The sequence below is a fragment of the Vipera berus genome (genome assembly GCF_964194415.1).
Source record: "Vipera berus genome assembly, chromosome: 1".
Lineage (NCBI taxonomy): Eukaryota > Metazoa > Chordata > Lepidosauria > Squamata > Viperidae > Vipera > Vipera berus.
In genome coordinates, this window is record NC_138202.1 from 138,099,442 (window position 1) to 138,117,198 (window position 17,757).

Genomic DNA, 17,757 nt, shown 5'->3' on the forward strand with positions numbered 1-17,757 from the left:
CTGAATGGATAAGATTATCACCATTACTGAATAGCCTATGGTCCCAAGCAAGTTATAAAACCTAGAAATAGACATTGATCCACATAATCTGTTAGCTGCCTTTGGAAAAATCCTTAGATTTCCTGCCAAAATGTATTTTTTATTAGGAAATGAAAGAACAGAAATTATTAAATACATTTACCCCTATTTAATTGAATTTAAGCATATTTTATTTTGGCCTGAATATATTCATTCTTTGTCTTTCTTATATTTAGGGAGTTCCTAACATGCCCCTTAAAAATCGTGTAGCGTTCATCCTTTAAAATGTTGCACATTTATGCTATAAAAGGCTTACCATAGTATAGCAAGGAATGATTCAATCAAATAACACTAAGTGAAGCCTTATTTTACACACATTTCCTAACACACTTAATATTGGTTTCCTGTCAGATTCTTTTGAATCTAAGTTAAATTTTATTTACAAAATGACATTTCAGTTTTGGTTTGAGTCAAACTAAAAAATGATTTTAAGGCTCCTGCAGAAAATCAACAAAGGACCCACTGAATAGAAAAGACAAGAGGCTAAAAATGTTTTCCTGTATAGAGAAGACAGAAAGAGAAAGCTTATGATAGCTGGTGATCCTGCTACCAAGAAAACAGCTATTGTTGTTCTAGTGTTTTTTTTTTAAGAGAAATTGCCCAAATCATTTAGCTGTTTTGTTTCGTTTTTTAAAGTGTTGTCAACTGCAAGCTGAATACCAAAATCTAAAATGTCTATTAAAGTTTAAATACTAGAGGTATCAGAAACATTTTCATCACGTGCTGAAAATATAACAGATACCAGGAAAGTTTCTCTTAGGGAGGAATTTTCTAACTAACAGCATTGCCACTAAAAAGTGCAGTGTGCTAGTACTTCACTTTATCAGAGGAGGGCTCCAAGAGGCACCAAAGTTGCTGGGCATGAATTCTCTGAAAATAATTTCAATTATCAAGGTCTAACTACTTTATTACAGAGCCAATTTGGTGTACAGGTTAGGGCAGGCATGTCAAACTCGCAACGTCATGTGACATCGCGCAACGTATCGGGACAGTTTTGCCATTGCCGGCAATGGGGTGGGCGCGGCTTCCAGATGACGTGTCCGGCCCACGGGTCAGCAGTTTGACACCCCTGGGTTAGAGCATCGGGGTAAAACTGGGAAACTCTGAGTTCTAGTTCTGCTCTAGGCACAAAGACAGGTGGATGAACTTGGGCCAGTCACTTTCTGTCAGCTTTAGGAAGGAGGCAATGGCAAATCACTTCTGAAAAAAAACCCCAAGAACTGCAGGGACCTGTCCAGGCAATCTCTGAGAACTGGACACCATTGAACAGCAAGGAAAAAGTGCTTTATTCGAATGTCATACAGTACTTCTGTTTTCTTCTCCCGAGCACGACTAAACTTACTTTATAAAATGATTATCTTCTTTTCCAACAGAGGCTCCTTGGACTCTTTTAACTTCTCTGGATGTTTTGGTGATTATACGAACGCTGCCGCCACTGCTGTCAGCTTTTGTCAGTGAAGCTCTGGCAATGTCTTCTTTTGTCATGTACCTAGAATATTAAACACCGCTCTTAGCTTTGAGAAAAAGCTAAAAACTGAGGTGCACTATTTACAAACAGATGGCCCCCCATAAGGTGATCCCTCCCGTCCAAGGGCAAGCTACAGCATTAATTACCAATCGTTATTTCTAAAATGTTAATGTTAGGTAAGGACGTCTTACAAGGAAACAGATTTTAGCTTCCGAATCCATCTTTTTCTCACAAGATTTCCAAAATAGTCTATTGGGAAAGAGCTATGTATAAAACAGTGGTTGAACAAACAGATACTGAATTTCAGAACAAGGTTTTTCTCTGTAGGCGTGGAAGCCAGAAATTTGTTTTCAGTATATGAACTTTGGATTCCAGAAACCCTCAACATTCAAAAAGACTATTTACTTGCAAGCTTTATTTCAGCAGCCTAGTTGGAGGTTAAACTTATTTTTTAATCTTCTTCTTGTTAGAGAGAATTAGAAAGCTTCGCTACTCTTTTGAAGGCTTATTACTATATCCCCATTACTTTCTACTCCATTCTGAGTTATAAACAGTTACAAACTAAAAAATACATTATGAGGAATTTCTGATTTTTATATCTTAAGAGTGATTATGAATTCAAGTTTTTTAATTCCTCAGAACATTATTTTGGCTTGTTCTATTTATGTTCTATTCACAATTATATTTTAGCACTCAAATCTGGAAAAAGAAATGATATATTTGAAGAACATTTGCTTCACACAAGCTGTTTATCATAATATGTGATGAAAAAGTTACATCTGTACTGTGCAAATATATTGAGTGATGATCTGCTACTTGATTGTTAACAGCAACCCATGTGGAATCTGTGGGGTCCACAGTATATGTTCAACAGCAAGAATGAGATTTTAAGTCCTATTTTAGGGTCAGGACCGGATTTTAAAAAGTTCTATTTAGTTGTTTTTTTAAAATTTATTCAATTTCTATAGTTGCCCACCTCAGTCAATGAATTGTCAGCTTACAGTTCAAAAATGTATTACAATTGAGACATTAAAAACATTTTAAAACTATAAAAAAACAATAAAAACATTCAAAATAAACATACATATCAGGCAAGATACTTGGCGAGTTAGCAATATAGCGAGGAAACTGGACCCTTGACACAATCAACACCCAGGCTTGGGAACATAGCCAGGTTTTTAAGGCCTTACGAAAGGCTAACAGGGTTGGAATGACTCTAATTTCCACACAGCTGGAGCCACTGCAGAAAAAGCTGGCCTTGTCCCTGCCAGTCGACACTTATTTTGCTGACGAGATCTGCAGCAGGCCCATTCTGCTAGATTGGGTTGGATGTGTGGAGACTCTTGGAAAAAGGCAACCCCTCAGGTAATCTGGTCCCCAGCCATGTAGGGCTTTAAAGCTGACAACTAGCACCTTGAATTACACCTTTAAACACATCAGTAACCAATGCACCTCATGCAAATGTGGTGCTATGTGTGCGGCATATCTGGCACCATTTATTACCTGCATATCAGTTGAAATTTCCAAACAGCAAGAGCACTCAGACTTATCTATACCGCTTCACAGTGCTTTTACAGCTCTCTCTAAGCGATTTACAGAGCCAGCATATTGCCAACAACAACCTGGGCCCTCTTCAGAGGCAGCTCCATGTAAAGCGTGTTACAATAGTCTAAACAAGAGATTACAAGGGCATGAGTTACTCTGAGCAGGGCCTCCCTGATCAATATAGGTGCAGCTGATGCACCACTGAAGGTATGCAAAGGCCCTCCTAGCCACGGCTGCCACTTGGTCTCCGAGCAGGAGCTGAGTTTAGGAGGACCCCCAGATTGCGCACCTGGTCTTCTGGGGTAATGCCACACCCCATCCAGAACTAGAGATGGAAGAACCTTTTCTTCAGAGGTTTTAAATATCCATAGCCATTCTGTCTTGGTAGGGTGGAGTCAGAGTTCATTCTGCCCCATCCAGTCCTCAATAGTATCCAGACATTAGGATAGGATGTCTATACTAGCATCACTCCAGGGCCTGGGGTAAAGATATCGAGTTGGGTACCATCTGCATATTGATGGTATCTCACCCATCCCTTCTCCTGGTAGCATTTCACTATCCAATTTGGCTTTTTGCAGCAAGGCCTGAACTGGTGATAAGACTATCAAAAAGGTCAAGTGGAGCTACTAGGAAATGCAAATCTTATGACGGAAACTTTCCACTACTGTTGGGAAAAGCACTTACTGTTGATTTTTTTTGAATTATGCAATTCAAAAAGCACTTAGGTTACAAAGACATTTTAAAAAGAAGAAAGTCATTTGTCATTTGATCTAGCACAGGGGTCTTCAAACTTGGCCCTTTTATGACTTGTGGACTTCAACTCCCAGAATTCCTTACCCAGCGTGCCTGGCTGAGGAATTCTGGGAGTTGAAGTCCACAAGTCATAAAAAGGCCAAGTTTGAAGACCCCTGGTCTAGCATCATCATGAGGAAAGTATAATATAACTGCTCGAGACATAATACTTAGACCAGAGTGGGGAAGAGGACCAGCAGCACACACCGTTTGGTACTGGTGAGTTTGGCTTGTTGTTTAGACAGTATTTCTTCAGCAGCAAGAACAGGATTAGAAAAGAGCTGGCCACTTTTTCTGATAATTCTCTGTCTCATGGCTGTTAGACTATTCCATTCTCTCACAAACCTCAGTATCTAGAAAAGAATTATTATTCATTAAAACTGTGAAGATTTTACCTTGAATCAAACACCCAATAGATAACAGTGGGTTTTAAAATCATTTCAACTAATGACATGCTCTTTATGTCATTTACCCTGTACAAACATGCAACCATTTCTAAGATAAATGAAGTTTTTCTTAACATGGCAGCCGCCTCAGTATTGATGGGATATGGAACTCCAGAAACAGAGAACTCAGTAACATCCAATCCAATCTCTGTAGATCAGAAAATATCTACTCAGCCAGGCCTCATCTTATTTCATCACAAATCACAGCAAAGAGAAAGAGAAGCGGGTGAGAATTAGTGTAGTTTCAAAGAGGACTTAGCCTTGGAACTTCAATTCTCTTGATAGATTTCTTTTCCCATCCATTTCAATCAGCGTGCTAAGAGCTATGCTTGTCAACAGTTGCGCAGCCACAGATTATTCTGCCTTGTACATCCATTCAATCGTGGATATAGATACAGCCCAGTGGCTTGATACTGGGTGACAAGCATGAATTTCTTTGCTCAAATTCTATTTTTTTCAAACATTTATTACACTAGGTTACCTTAACCAAACCATTTTTTCAGCCTCAGTCTCTTCAACTCGAAATAATCTTCCATTATAAGCCTGTGAGCCTTGTGTGCACAGTACAAATGTTAATGTTTGGATTTAGCAGAAAGACTCCTGTATATTTCAATTGTCTCTTTGACACCTCTGAAAATAGAAAATGCTGTATCGTTCTTGTACATACATACACTCAGTGCTTTTTTTCTAAAAAAAAAAAAAAAAGGTGCCGGAACTCATAGGTGCTGTCACTGGGAGCGATGCCGGTGTCTTGCTACGGCGTCACTGCCCGTCCTCTGCACCTCTGCCCCTGCGGCTCGGAGCCACAGGCCGCAGGGATTCCCCTCCCCACAGCCACTGTGGGGATTCCCCTCCCCACAGTTGCCACGCTGCGGCCCGTGCTGAGCCCCCACCCGGAGCTGCTCTGAACCCTGGCCCAGAGCTGTGTTCCTCATGGCAGTGGTCTCCGGCGCCAAACAGCCTCTTTCCAACCACATCCAGAAAAATTTGTAACAAACATTGAAATTCTCAAGGCCATGTTTTGTATTTCCCAGCAAACTGTTACTGGAAGGAAAAAGCAATCCCTGCTGCGTTACTGATCCCAGAGAAGCATTTGCAATGTATGCAGGTATCCTTTGGGTGCCATAGTTATGCATGAGAAATATTGGTTGCAAAGTTGGCATTTCTGGATGTAATACAGATATTTTGGACTTATTTTTGTTTATTTGCATGTTTGATATTTTTAAAAAGGCATATGCTACTGACTATGCTTATGCGCATATGTAACATCTTTTGCTAGGTTACATGACCACTGCTTGTCCAGAATGTGAAAAGTGAAAGATTGTGACTAAAGAAAATTTTAATGTACAGATAATACCACCAGAAATTATTTTAGCCTTTTTAATAAATGTTGTTATTGATGTTAAGCTCACCATGGAAAACATCATATATTGTTGTGTATATACTAGGTTAATTATTTAAAGACTGAAGTGCAACATTCTAAATAATCTATTTTTCAAAACACACAACAGTCCAAACAGTAAAAGTAAAGTCCAAATTAAGAATATTTCATTCTTAAGAATTGTTTAATTTAAAGTGGTTTAGTTGTAATAGATGGTTATAGATTCAAAATAGTTTTCAAGAGTGTACAAAAGATACTATTTTTTTCTAGCACCAGCTAAATTAGACATATTACATTGAGAAAAATGTTTCTCATTTCTTTCCTGTTACCTTTATTGATTTCATTGCAGAGATGTTAACATAGGAAATAGATTATTTTGTTATCTAATTTTACCTTCCAAAAGACAAAAGCAGATGAAAAATGTGAGGTTCTTTCCTGTTGGCTTTTTTGAATTAACTGTTTTAGATTCTAAAAGTTTAGTTCCTAAAGAAGTAACCTTGTAAATAATGTTTGTGTCCTCCTCTAGTGCAGGGTAGGCAACCTTGGCTCTTTTATGATTCAAGGACTTCAACTCCCAGAATTCCTGAGAACAGCATGGCTCAGCTTGGAAACCTCTCTTTCCCCTCAGTGTGGCTGGCTCAGGATTTCTGGGAGTTGAAGTGCACGAGTCATAAAAAAGAGCCAAGATTGCCTACTCCTAAAGCCAATAGAGGGCCGGAACGCCGTTCTGAGCGTTCTATGAGGAAAAAAAGCCCTGCATACACTTGGTCATAAAATATTAATTGGCACCTATTATTTTATATTTTGCTTTGTAATACAGGGACAGCTGATGACTGCAGCAGTGAACACTTCTTATTTTCAGATGTTATTGTAATATGAAGGGGGAAAAATCCACTAGAGCCTCATTTGTGTTTTCAGAAACAAATATTTGTAAGTTTTTGTACATTCTGTCAGATTCAAAAAGTCAAACAGTTAGTTACGTCAATTAAATCAATGCGATCGTGTAGTAAAGCAAATGTGACAATAAGGAGGAAGCTTAACAAATGGTTCAACATCAAACATGAAACAAGACATAGGAACCTTGATGTTCTTTTGATTTACTTATTTATGGATAAATTATAAGGAAATCCTGAGATAGTGGCTGGGGACACAAATGTGCATGCGATTATGCATGCAGACACTGTTGTCCTATTGGCCAAGGGCCTGTTTTGCAAAACAATACAAGACCGTGTGTGGCACTGGGATATACAGATCTGACCACTAGTATATCAAAGACCAAGGTAATTTGTTTACAGAGGAAATGAAATGAAAAATTGCAAATTATATGTAAATGGCTAAAAGCTAAAGTAGTAAAGTGAATGAATTTGTGTAGTTTTACAGCATATCAGAAAAATATGGAAAGATTGAGGGCAAGAGAAGAAGGGGACGACAGAGAATGAGGTGGCTGGATGGAGTCACTGAAGCAGCAGGCGTGAGGCTAAATGGACTCCAGAAGATGGTAGAGGACAGGAAGGTCTGGAGGAACGTTGTCCATGGGGTCGCGATGGGTCGGACACGACTTCGCAGCTAACAACAACAACTACAAACAAAAACAACACTAAGAAATCAATTTAGGTTAATATAGTCAAAATATATAGTTTGGGTTTTATTTATAGCTTTATCAAGAATCATGGAATAAAACTTACCAGGGTATGGTTCTGTTTTTGTTGAAAACATGCTGGTAAATCTTCCCAATTGCCTATTTTTATATCAAGTGGAATGAAATTGCAATTGAGAGGTTCTCCATCCTGGATAATCAAATAACACAGGAAGTTATTTAGCCTGCTAATGGTTTCAAGGAAGAATGAGTTATTTATTATGTAAGTGAAGTGGCCATCTGTCACATGGATTGCATCTTTGGGTACGGGTTACTTCCCTATGTAGAAGTAACTCTGTGGAAACTTGTAGAATATGGATTTCTTATTGTGAGTCCCACTTTTTGTATTCAGCACAGCTCACAGTAAATCCTCTCATTTCCCAGAGACTGACATAGTAAAATTGAGGTCACTATCATTTGATCACAAATGGAGCACAAGGATATCTGTGATAGATGTCATAGATAAATAACAGGTTCTTCGGTTGGAATCTGTAAGTCACACATGGATGGCTAATTTATTACTTAGAGAAGGATGTGATAATCAAGTACTGATTGAATAAAGTTTTCTAAAGATTGTCTAGTAGGTGACTGAAGCCATATAGTTTCCTGACACAAAGGGAGGCCACAAAGAAAAACTAGAAAAATCTTCTTATAGATTAGGTACTGATCTGCAGGAATATTGTTTGCCAACTCGTAACAAAAATCATCCTTTTAGATACGGCCCGGATTTGTAGATTAGCTTTCAAAGGACAAGATTTACATATCTTGCAGCTTGTAAACTGGGTCTTACATAATCTGAAATGGTTGGACTTTCAGCATTAAGAAACTACACCATTTAAGGAACTTGCTCATTATAGAAATGGAATAATTCAAAGAATAATTAGGTAGCTGGTTTCTGACCTGATAATAAATGGAGAAGTCGATTGTATCAAGACCTCAAAAGACATTAACTGTGTTGCCTTCTGGAAATTCAGCCTGAATATTAAATAATGACAAGGTGGATCTCCTATACTGACAATAGAATGGGGACATGGGAAAATTTGAAGATACAAACATAGTATCTGTGAAGAAAACAGCAATCCTAGAGCAATAGGTCATGTAGGGATGGAGCTTGAAATCTGCTCTGAAGAGACCACAATATCTCTTCCCATGACAGAGATGTCCTGAGGACATGATAGCAACATCATAGGGAGGTGCTGGTTATGGGAGTATTCCAGGCAACAACTATCTTAGTTAGGTTGAAAATTACATTACCTAGAGGGGGAAGACAAGAATGGGTGGAAAGCCAGTACTCATAGTGGATTGTATTAACTAATCATGGAATGCTCCAGGAATTGTACACTAGCTGGATTGGGATAGTAATATGGTTGATACTGCAATGTCCAGTGGTCAATCTTAAAAGAGAATGACTCAGTGAGAAGCCACAGAACTGATGGAAATTGGAAAAAGGTGTTCCCAACAGCAAAAAATAAGTATGTTTCTGTAACTTCTCTCCTCAGTTTCTGCCAACGTCTTCTAACTTATGTCCCTCAAAACTCAGCCTCTTTGCTTTCTTGATGCAATTCCATTCTACAGCCTATAGTTTTAGACTCTTTCAGGAATGCTTTTTAGAAGGCATAGAAAAGTCACGAGCAAAAGAAATAGAAAATATTGTACCAATCAGAATTCTACCTGTGCTTCTTAGAATCCAAAATTAATTTCCTACCTTTGTGTAGGCATGAATTCGGTCGGTGTTCCTACTTGCGCAGAACATTAGACTATGATATGTTAGGGTGGATTCTGAATCGTTTAAATACTCTGTGAATAAAAATGATTTAAGTTTTATTACAAAATAATTTTACTTTCATCTCTTTATAACAATTATGATAATGAACATGCCACCGCCCAAGCACATTCCACATGATTTACCAGGAAACTTCCTAAGATGCAACCACAACCTTAGATCCTACCTAGCTTGTTGTGGCACAGGGGTTGTTTAGTACTTGATAGATTTATGTCACATGGTGATTCAACTTACGACTGCAATGCTTATGACCAAAATTCCAGCCTCAGCAATAATTGTAAGGCAAGGAATACTTGTATCTAAAACAACTGCAATGAGGCCCAACTCTCAACAAAATGATATGAGAAAAACATCTGAGGAAGTAAGTACCTTTATAGTAGGTGGTCTATTTAGATCTTTTCATTTACTCAAGAAATAAGGATAACAATCTAATTGTATCTCCAATTAATAATTCCCAGTAGAAATAGAAAACAATAATAGTCTATTGTTGTAAATATTGAATTGAATTGATCTAGATCTAGACCCAGATCTAGTATCTAATTTGTATTTGCAAGGATGCTTTAAGCCAGAAGTCCCCAATCTTTTGGGCACCAGTGACGTTACGTGGAGAGAGGTTTTTCTGCGGAACGGAAGGGGTGTGGTTTTATATGCTGTCTGCCTCCTGCGGATGAGGCTTTTCTTGTTTGTGTGGATGCCATAGCCCAGTACTGGTACACAGACCGGGGGTTGGGGACCCCTGCTTTAAGCCCTAGATATACCAAAAACACAGATTCTGTTTTTCCCCCTCTATGGCAGTGTTCTGAGGAGGTAAAAGATTATTATTGGAAAGATACTAGGATGTTGTATAACATTTTTATTATTATATATCATTAGCATGTCAAAACACATCTGTCAACTCTACAACGAACCTGGCTGCAGCCATTTTCCTCGTTCTAAGTTGACACAAGATTGGGAGGGGGATGGAGGATTTCTAGTAGTCAAATCATTTTACTGTCCTGTGGGAACCAAGGTCCTGTGTTTTTTTTTTGATAACTTGAACTCCACGGACAAGTTCATGCAAATTTCTTGGTAACATTTTCAGAAATTGTTTGCTTCTGCCTTCTTCCTAGTATTGAGGGATAAGCAAATGGCCCAAAGTCACCCACTTCCTGCCTAAGGCAGAACTAGAACTCAGAGTCTTCCAGTTTCTAATGAAGTTACTTTAACAACTAAGTCAAACTGACCCTCACTTCTAATTTAGCAGATGAATATTTTGTGGTATTTTTTGAAGTATAACCTTGTTATAGAGAGAGGCAACTATGTTAATCAAGTTAATTTTGGTAGACAAATAAGATTTTTTTCCCAATAGGACATTTTCTTGCATTGTCTAAATTCTCAAAATGCAAACTATAGCCCTACCATGGTCTCCAAAATGTACTGAGGGCATCTTGTAAGTCTTTCTAAGCACTGTGTTCAACAACAGAGGAGAGGAAGAATCCAACAAGTGTTTACATTATTCTTTGTAGAGTTTTGTGTTCCAATGTTAAAAAGTTGACTTTCACTAATAAGTCTTCCCCTGCCTCTCATTCCCCTACCTTCTCCACTTCGACTCCAAATTGGCTCCAAACCCTTAAGACTAGATAGAAATTTTCTCACCATTTAAACATTTTGCAAATGTTATACATGCAACAGTTACTGAAGAGCGGATAATTCTCAAACTTCTAGATATCCCACAGTCCAAACCTGAATATGTAATAATTAGTGCCAGAAGGAAGGCAATATTTATTACCTTCTTTGAGTTCTTGCTTGCAGCAGTCCAATTTCTTATTTGTCTCTTCCTTGATCATCTCGATACCATTAAGACCTATGTTATTTTTGATTGCATTTCCATTTTCACTTTCAGTAGAGAGAAAACCAATTTGACTTTCCTTTTTTATAACTATAGGTATTAAAAAGCAAGAAGGAATAACAATTATATATAATACTGTTGGGAAAGAAAAGCTAACATAAATGCTAAGGTACATTTCTGTTATAAAGTCTACTACTTAGTTCTTAAGAGAAGAATAGCAGTTAATTGTAGTAATTATATAGATAATTCTCAGATTAAACAAGAACATGATATGTGTCCGCCAACTACTTGTCTTATGCTCATACTCAGTGGCTATGGGTACAAAAATAATAACATAGTCACCAAACATCTAGCAATTTTTTAAATAGATTTTTTTAAAAAAATAAAAGACCAGAATAAAAAGCTACATAAAACAAAAAGGCTGATAAAGACATAGCGGAAAAAGAATAACAATACTAAATAGAGTTTTTAATTATAATAAAATTTGGAAAAAATATTTCATTAATTGTCTAGAATTATTAATTATGCCATCTTAAAATACAACCAGAGAGTTCTATAACACTTTAAACATATTAGTATTGATATCACTATTTATAAATATTAAAATAAAAATAAAAAAGCAAAAGTATAAGAAAATACAAAAATTAAAAGGTGAAAAATCTATAAATTACATTGTTTAAATTGTCTTCCATTGTACCCAGTTATTAATTAATCAATATATTTATAAAGACCGAAACTGTTTTCAATTACTTTCTTTACATCTATTATTTCCTCTGTAGCATCTAGTGCTTTGGTAAAGGTAAAGGTAAAGGAGATGTATTTCCTTCATTTAGCATATGCAACTGTTATTTATTCAAGTGTCAAATATGTGGTAGTACCAAAGCACTATAGGGACGTGGTGGCTCAGTGGGTTAGGATGCTGAGCTTGTCGATCAGAAGATCGGCAGTTTGGCAGGTCGAATCCCGAGTGCTGCGTAGCAGAGTGAGCGCCTGTTACTCGTCCCAGCTTCTGCCAACCTAGCAGTTCGAAAGCATGTAAAAATGCAAGTAGAAAAATAGGGACCACTATGGTGGGAAGGTAACAGCATTCCGTGAGCCTTTGGTTCCCCCGCACATGCGTGCTAGTCATTTCCGACTCTAGGGGCTGGTGCTCATCTCTGTTTCAAAGCCGAAGAGCCAGCGCTTGTCCGAGGACGTCTCCGTGGTCATGTGGCCGGCATGACTAGACGCCAAAGGCGCACGGAGCGCTGTTACCTTCCCACCGTAGTGGTCCCTATTTTTCTACTTGCATTTTTACGTGCTTTTGAACTGCTAGGTTGGCAGAAGCTGGGACGAGTAACAGGCGCTCACTCTGCTACGCGGCACTCGGGATTCGACCTGCCAAACTGCCGATCTTCTGATCGACAAGCTCAGCGTCCTAACCCACTGAGTCACTGCGTCCCTATAGTGCTTTGGTACTACCACATATTTGACACTTGAATAAATAACAATTGCATATGCTAAATGAAGGAAATACATCTCCCTCTCCAAGTCTCCAAGAATTATCACAGGACTCTTTAAATGTCACACACAGGGTAATTATAGAATATTTGCAAAATACTCATATTAGCATTCTTTTTTCTTATAATGACTCTGTAATCCTTGCATCAAGGTGCAGTTGTGGTGATTGAATGGAGCTGAGCACTTACTGGCCGGTTGCCCTTCCTGATGCCTACACAGAGTTCACAGCAGATATTTTCTCATTGTGCCTAGAGCAGGCATGTCACACTGCCGGCCCGCGGGCCGAATGCATCACGATGAAACCACGCCCACATTGCCAGCAATGGGGGAAAAGTCAAGATACATTGCGCGACATCACGTGATGTTGCGAGTTTGACGTGCCTGGCCTAGAGAGAAATATCTGCCGCTACCTAGGATCAAACTCAGAGCCTTCTGATTGTGAGGAAAGAGCTCCACCTGTAGGCCACCACGCTGCTCATTAAATGTAATTATTTTAGGCTTCAATTCAACTGAATTTAGCTTTTTCCTGGTCCTACTTTTCTCCTAGCAACACTTCCTTTCACGCATCTGAGATCAAACATGGTCCACAGCCTACAGCCTTTGGGATGAAATAAGATCTATCCTTGAACTGAGTTTTCCTACTGCTGCTTTCCTTTAGGACAAGCTGGCTGAGGAATTCTGGGAGTTGAAGTCCACAAGTCATAAAAGGGCCAAGTTTGAAGACCCCTGCTCTAGATCAAGAGTCTATGTATATTACTCAGAGAGGGAAGGAAGGAATGTCAGAGATGCAGTAATAAAGATTAACAAAGTTGCTTCTTTTAACACGTCTAACTATAAGATATCATACAAAATTAAATTTGCACCATGGACAATTACACTTATTTCTGTAAACCCTGAATTTATGCAATATGACACTTTTAGGCCCAACTGCTAATTTCTGCTTTTAGCATTAAACGTTAGGATATTTTTGTATACGTGCTATAATACAAACGGACTGACAAGATGTGTTAAAACAATGAAAAAAGATTTTAACAGAAGCAAATATTTTTACTCACTATTCTTTCTGCGAGGAGATTCACACATTTCACAATAAGGTAGCAATGAACTATTACTGTAAGTGCAAAGACTGCAAAGCCAGGTTACTTCAGACGCAAATCCTTTTGTTGACCCAGGTAAAAGGATACAATCCTGCTCTTCCTGGGAAGCTTCTTCTGAAAATGAACCATTTCTTTCACTAAACAAACATTTTCTCTTTCCTCTATTAGGAACAGGCTTGGGTGTAGATGGATCTACAGATCTTGGCCTCTTGGCCTCTCTACAAAGCTCATCTAGATCCTCTGGATCCTGAGGATCTATGTTTCTGCCATTTTCCAGATCCTTTTCCTCCGAGGCTTGGGAAGGATTTGAACTCAAACATGGGGATGCATTATAACAGGAATCCATTTTTCGCTTTTTCTCTATATCTGGTTTTGGCGAAAAGAAGTCACGAATATCATGTTGCTTCTCCTTTTCAAACTAGGATGGAAGACCCAACAATCATTTGCTTCATACAAGGATGGCCCTTCATTACCAATTACTATTCATTACCCTTTCATTATCAATCATTTCTTATTTCAATTTCACCATTTTAGAAATAGGTAGTCCTTGACTTATGACTGGTCACTTAACAACTATTAAAAGTTATGATAAACTAAAAGTTACCTATGGTTGGTCCTCAAAGTTACAAATGCCACATCACCTCTGTGCTCACATAATCATATTTAATACCAGTTCAGTGTATTGTAGTCACAATCATGTTTGGTGATTTTTGCCATTTTCCAGCAAAAAATACCCATTAAGTTGGATTTAGATTTACAACCATGTTGATTCACTTAATGATTGTTGTAAAAATGGTCATAAAACTGAGTTAGGTCATGTGGTAACTTGACTTATGACCACTATGACTTACAACCAAAATTACAGGCTCAGTTGTGATCATAAGTCTGTAGTTTGAATTTTAAGAGGCAATTTGACATCTTAAGAAAAAAAGTAATATTCTATATTTTAGAATATAGAATTTCATTAGTATAAACGTTCTGTCAACATTATTCAAACTTGTTTTTTTAAAAGTTGGGATATTGGATATAGAGCTTTTAAACAAAATTGGTATGTTAGATGCCAAATGAAAAGTAAGGTTTTGCATGAGTACTACTTACTCCAGACTTTTAAATAAATTTCACAAAATGAACTATTAATCCTAATATTTTGAGAAATTTCAGAGAATGAATTATTAATACTAATATTTTGGTCAAATAACATACATTTAACTCATTTTAATCTTTGCTATAGTTAGAACAATAGGAATCATGTTTGTTTCTATGTATTTGGATCTGATTTTGAAACTCAACTGACATTACTGGCTAGTTTTTTTAAAAAATAATGAGCCGTGTAATTAATTCTGAACCTGTTTTTTGTTATTAGGAAAATGATGCTGTAAAGGGAGAGATCTGTTCTGCCAATGGTGATCATTTTTAGATTTCACAATTTGACATTTATATGAAAAATTATTAGTGCAGCTTGTAATGAAGCTAATGCCCTAGATAATATGCAAAAGGCTATTTGAGTAAACCCTGAACCAAAATATTAAGACAAATTAATCTGCTATAATCTACCATTAAGTTTCTGCAGAAAGCGCTAAAACTCCCTACACAGTTATCAAAGACCAAACAGAATTATAATCAGTGGACATAAGCATCTGCTAGAAGCACTGATAATGTCACACTTGTCACAATGCCATTACACAAATAACATATTGTATCTAATTAGCATCATTTGTGCAACATCATGACATGTGGAATGTCAGCTGCCTCTTCCGAATGTCTAGGTCAGCAAATCCAACAGAAACCATACCAATGGGTTTAAGAGAAAAATAAAAGAATACTTTAAATATAAAATAAAGCATTTATTCCTATGGACATTTCCCTTCATTGATGATTCTAAAGCAGCATTACAACAGCTAACATTGATGATGATAGAATGCTGTGTGAAATTCAGTTATTACAGATCTAAACCAAAAGGAGAAGTACTTGTATATCAAAACATAGTATTACTGAAAAAGATTTATATATGTACATTCTTACATGAGTGAATAACACCTCATCCTTGCTTTCATTTAGGCCTTCGTTTGGGGTCCAGGCTTCAGCAAAATTCAAAAAATTCCATTTATCTTTGTCACCTTCTGGTGCCTGTAACTTTTCTTTCTTGCCATTTAATGTGGTACCTGTAACTTTGGCCTAAACAGTAAATGATTTTAAAAAACCCCCACATGTTGTTATTTATCTATTTGTCTCATACCCAACTTCTAATAAGCATTCAAGATGACAAGCAAAATACTTAGAAATAGAAATTAGAAGTCTGATGTAAAAATTGTGTCTCTGCAGATTTCCAAAACAAAATTTCAAGAGAAAATATTCCTTAATATTCCACTGAAATATTGAACTATCACCTAGTACTTCAGATGTCGCTCCCCAACACCAAAACTACTCTCAGATAACACAATCCCAATTAGCAGCACAATAGCTGATTTTCAGCTATGCAATTCCTGCATTTTCCTCCTTGTTGAAATCAAAGTGGACTTATTAAGCCTCAGGGACATAATTAATATCCACATTATATCTCCAAATGCCTAACTTTCCCTAAAAAGAAGCGAGAAAGTTTGGCTGTACTCATTTGGCCTTTTCTGGGCCTAGAGAGCTAATATAACAACAAAGTGCAAAAACGCCAAGAAAGACTGCCATTTCTCCAAATATATCATCCAAAATCATTTGCAGTTTTCAAAATAACAACTGCTTAGTTTCTATTTCAGCCGCCTTCCAAAGAACCTGGAAAGTCTGCCTCTAAGAGCATATAATTCAATATTATCTTTTAAAAAATAAAGGTACAATTAATTACTCCTTATGTCTACTTCCCAGCAGTCTTGGAAAGAGTCTTACAAGCAATTACAAACTTACCCTAGCCTAATGTTAATGTATGAAACTTCTCTCATGTTAAATCTCAAATATGTGTGACTAAACTCGGGTTCCATGGCCCTAATAACTTCCCCCATCCCTGCATTATTTACCATGCTATGCGATAAATTATGGCGAACATGAAAACTTGCATATTATTTTGTGACCTCTGAGTTGCACTAATACAAATTTTGTTTTAGTACAGAATCCGCAGAGATGACAGATAGAGCATCCCAAATAATCTGACGTTTCATGAATTCTATAGCTCAACAAATTCCTTTTTCGTTCCAAAGGTCTTGATTTCAGGTCTTTAATGTCAGGTTAAGATAAATGATGACAAAACATGGAACATTTCCAAGGGTAAAGGCTGCTTCTTAATATTGTCTGACTGCATCTTCCAAGCTCTAATTACCTACATAAACATTTCCTCTGTTTCATTATCCTTGTCCTTTCCAAATTGAGACACTTCTGCTTTCTGAAGTATGGGCTCAGGGGCTTCTAAGGAAATTTCGTAGCAAAGAAACTTTTATGTGCCATTATGTCTTGGCAGTTTCTTCAGATACATAATATTCTTCTTCAGAATCAAAACGAAGCAAAACTTGATAGAAAAAAAAGATGCCGGGTGAAAAAGGAACAGCATAAAATGTACAGATAGTCCTCAACGTACGACCACAATTGAGTCCAAAATTTATGTTGTTAAATGAGAAATTTGTTAAGTGAGTTTTGCCCCATTTTACAACTTTTCTCGCCACATTTGTTAAGTGAATCACTGCAGTTCTTAAATTAGTAATACAGTTGTTAAGTCAGGGGTCTTCAAACTTGGCCCTTTTATGACTTGTGGACTTCAACTCCCACAATTCCTCAGCTAGGCACGCTGGCTGAGGAATTCTGGGAGTTGAAGTCCACAAGTCATAAAAGGGCCAAATTTGAAGACCCTTGTGTTAAGTGAATCTGGCTTCCCCGTTGACTTTCCTCGTGAGAAAGGGGAATCACATGACTCCAGGATACTGCAATCATCAGTATTTAATTTAATCTTTTTAATCGTTTTTAATTTTTGTATCAATGTTTTAAGTACCCTGTAAACCGCCCTGAGTCCTTCGGGAAAGGGCGGTATATAAATTCAATAAAATAAATAAATAAATAAATCATAAATGAGTCAGTTGTCAAGCATCCAAATGACCATGGGCAGGGGTCAGCAACCTGAAACAGTGAAAGAGCCACTCGGAACCGGTTCCCTCACAAAAGGAAAAACTGGGAGCCGCAAAAATTGTGTGCGCATGCGCGTACATGCACAAATGCGCAGAACAGGGTTTG

The 17,757-nt window shown here is 37.5% G+C and overlaps 1 protein-coding gene across 1 annotated transcript in view; it reads right to left on the reverse strand.

Annotated features, from left to right (window-relative positions):
- Positions 1-17,757, reverse strand: part of ZRANB3 (zinc finger RANBP2-type containing 3) — a gene marked incomplete at its 5' end in the record, with an annotated part of 57,339 nt that overhangs the window by 3,364 nt on the left and 36,218 nt on the right. The window contains 7 exons of the mRNA XM_081341981.1: positions 1,421-1,567; positions 4,091-4,236; positions 7,396-7,497; positions 9,052-9,143; positions 10,898-11,047; positions 13,513-13,972; positions 15,577-15,729. Coding sequence (XP_081198107.1) covers positions 1,421-1,567; positions 4,091-4,236; positions 7,396-7,497; positions 9,052-9,143; positions 10,898-11,047; positions 13,513-13,972; positions 15,577-15,729 — 1,250 coding nt within the window. The remainder of the gene's footprint in view (positions 1-1,420; positions 1,568-4,090; positions 4,237-7,395; positions 7,498-9,051; positions 9,144-10,897; positions 11,048-13,512; positions 13,973-15,576; positions 15,730-17,757) is intronic.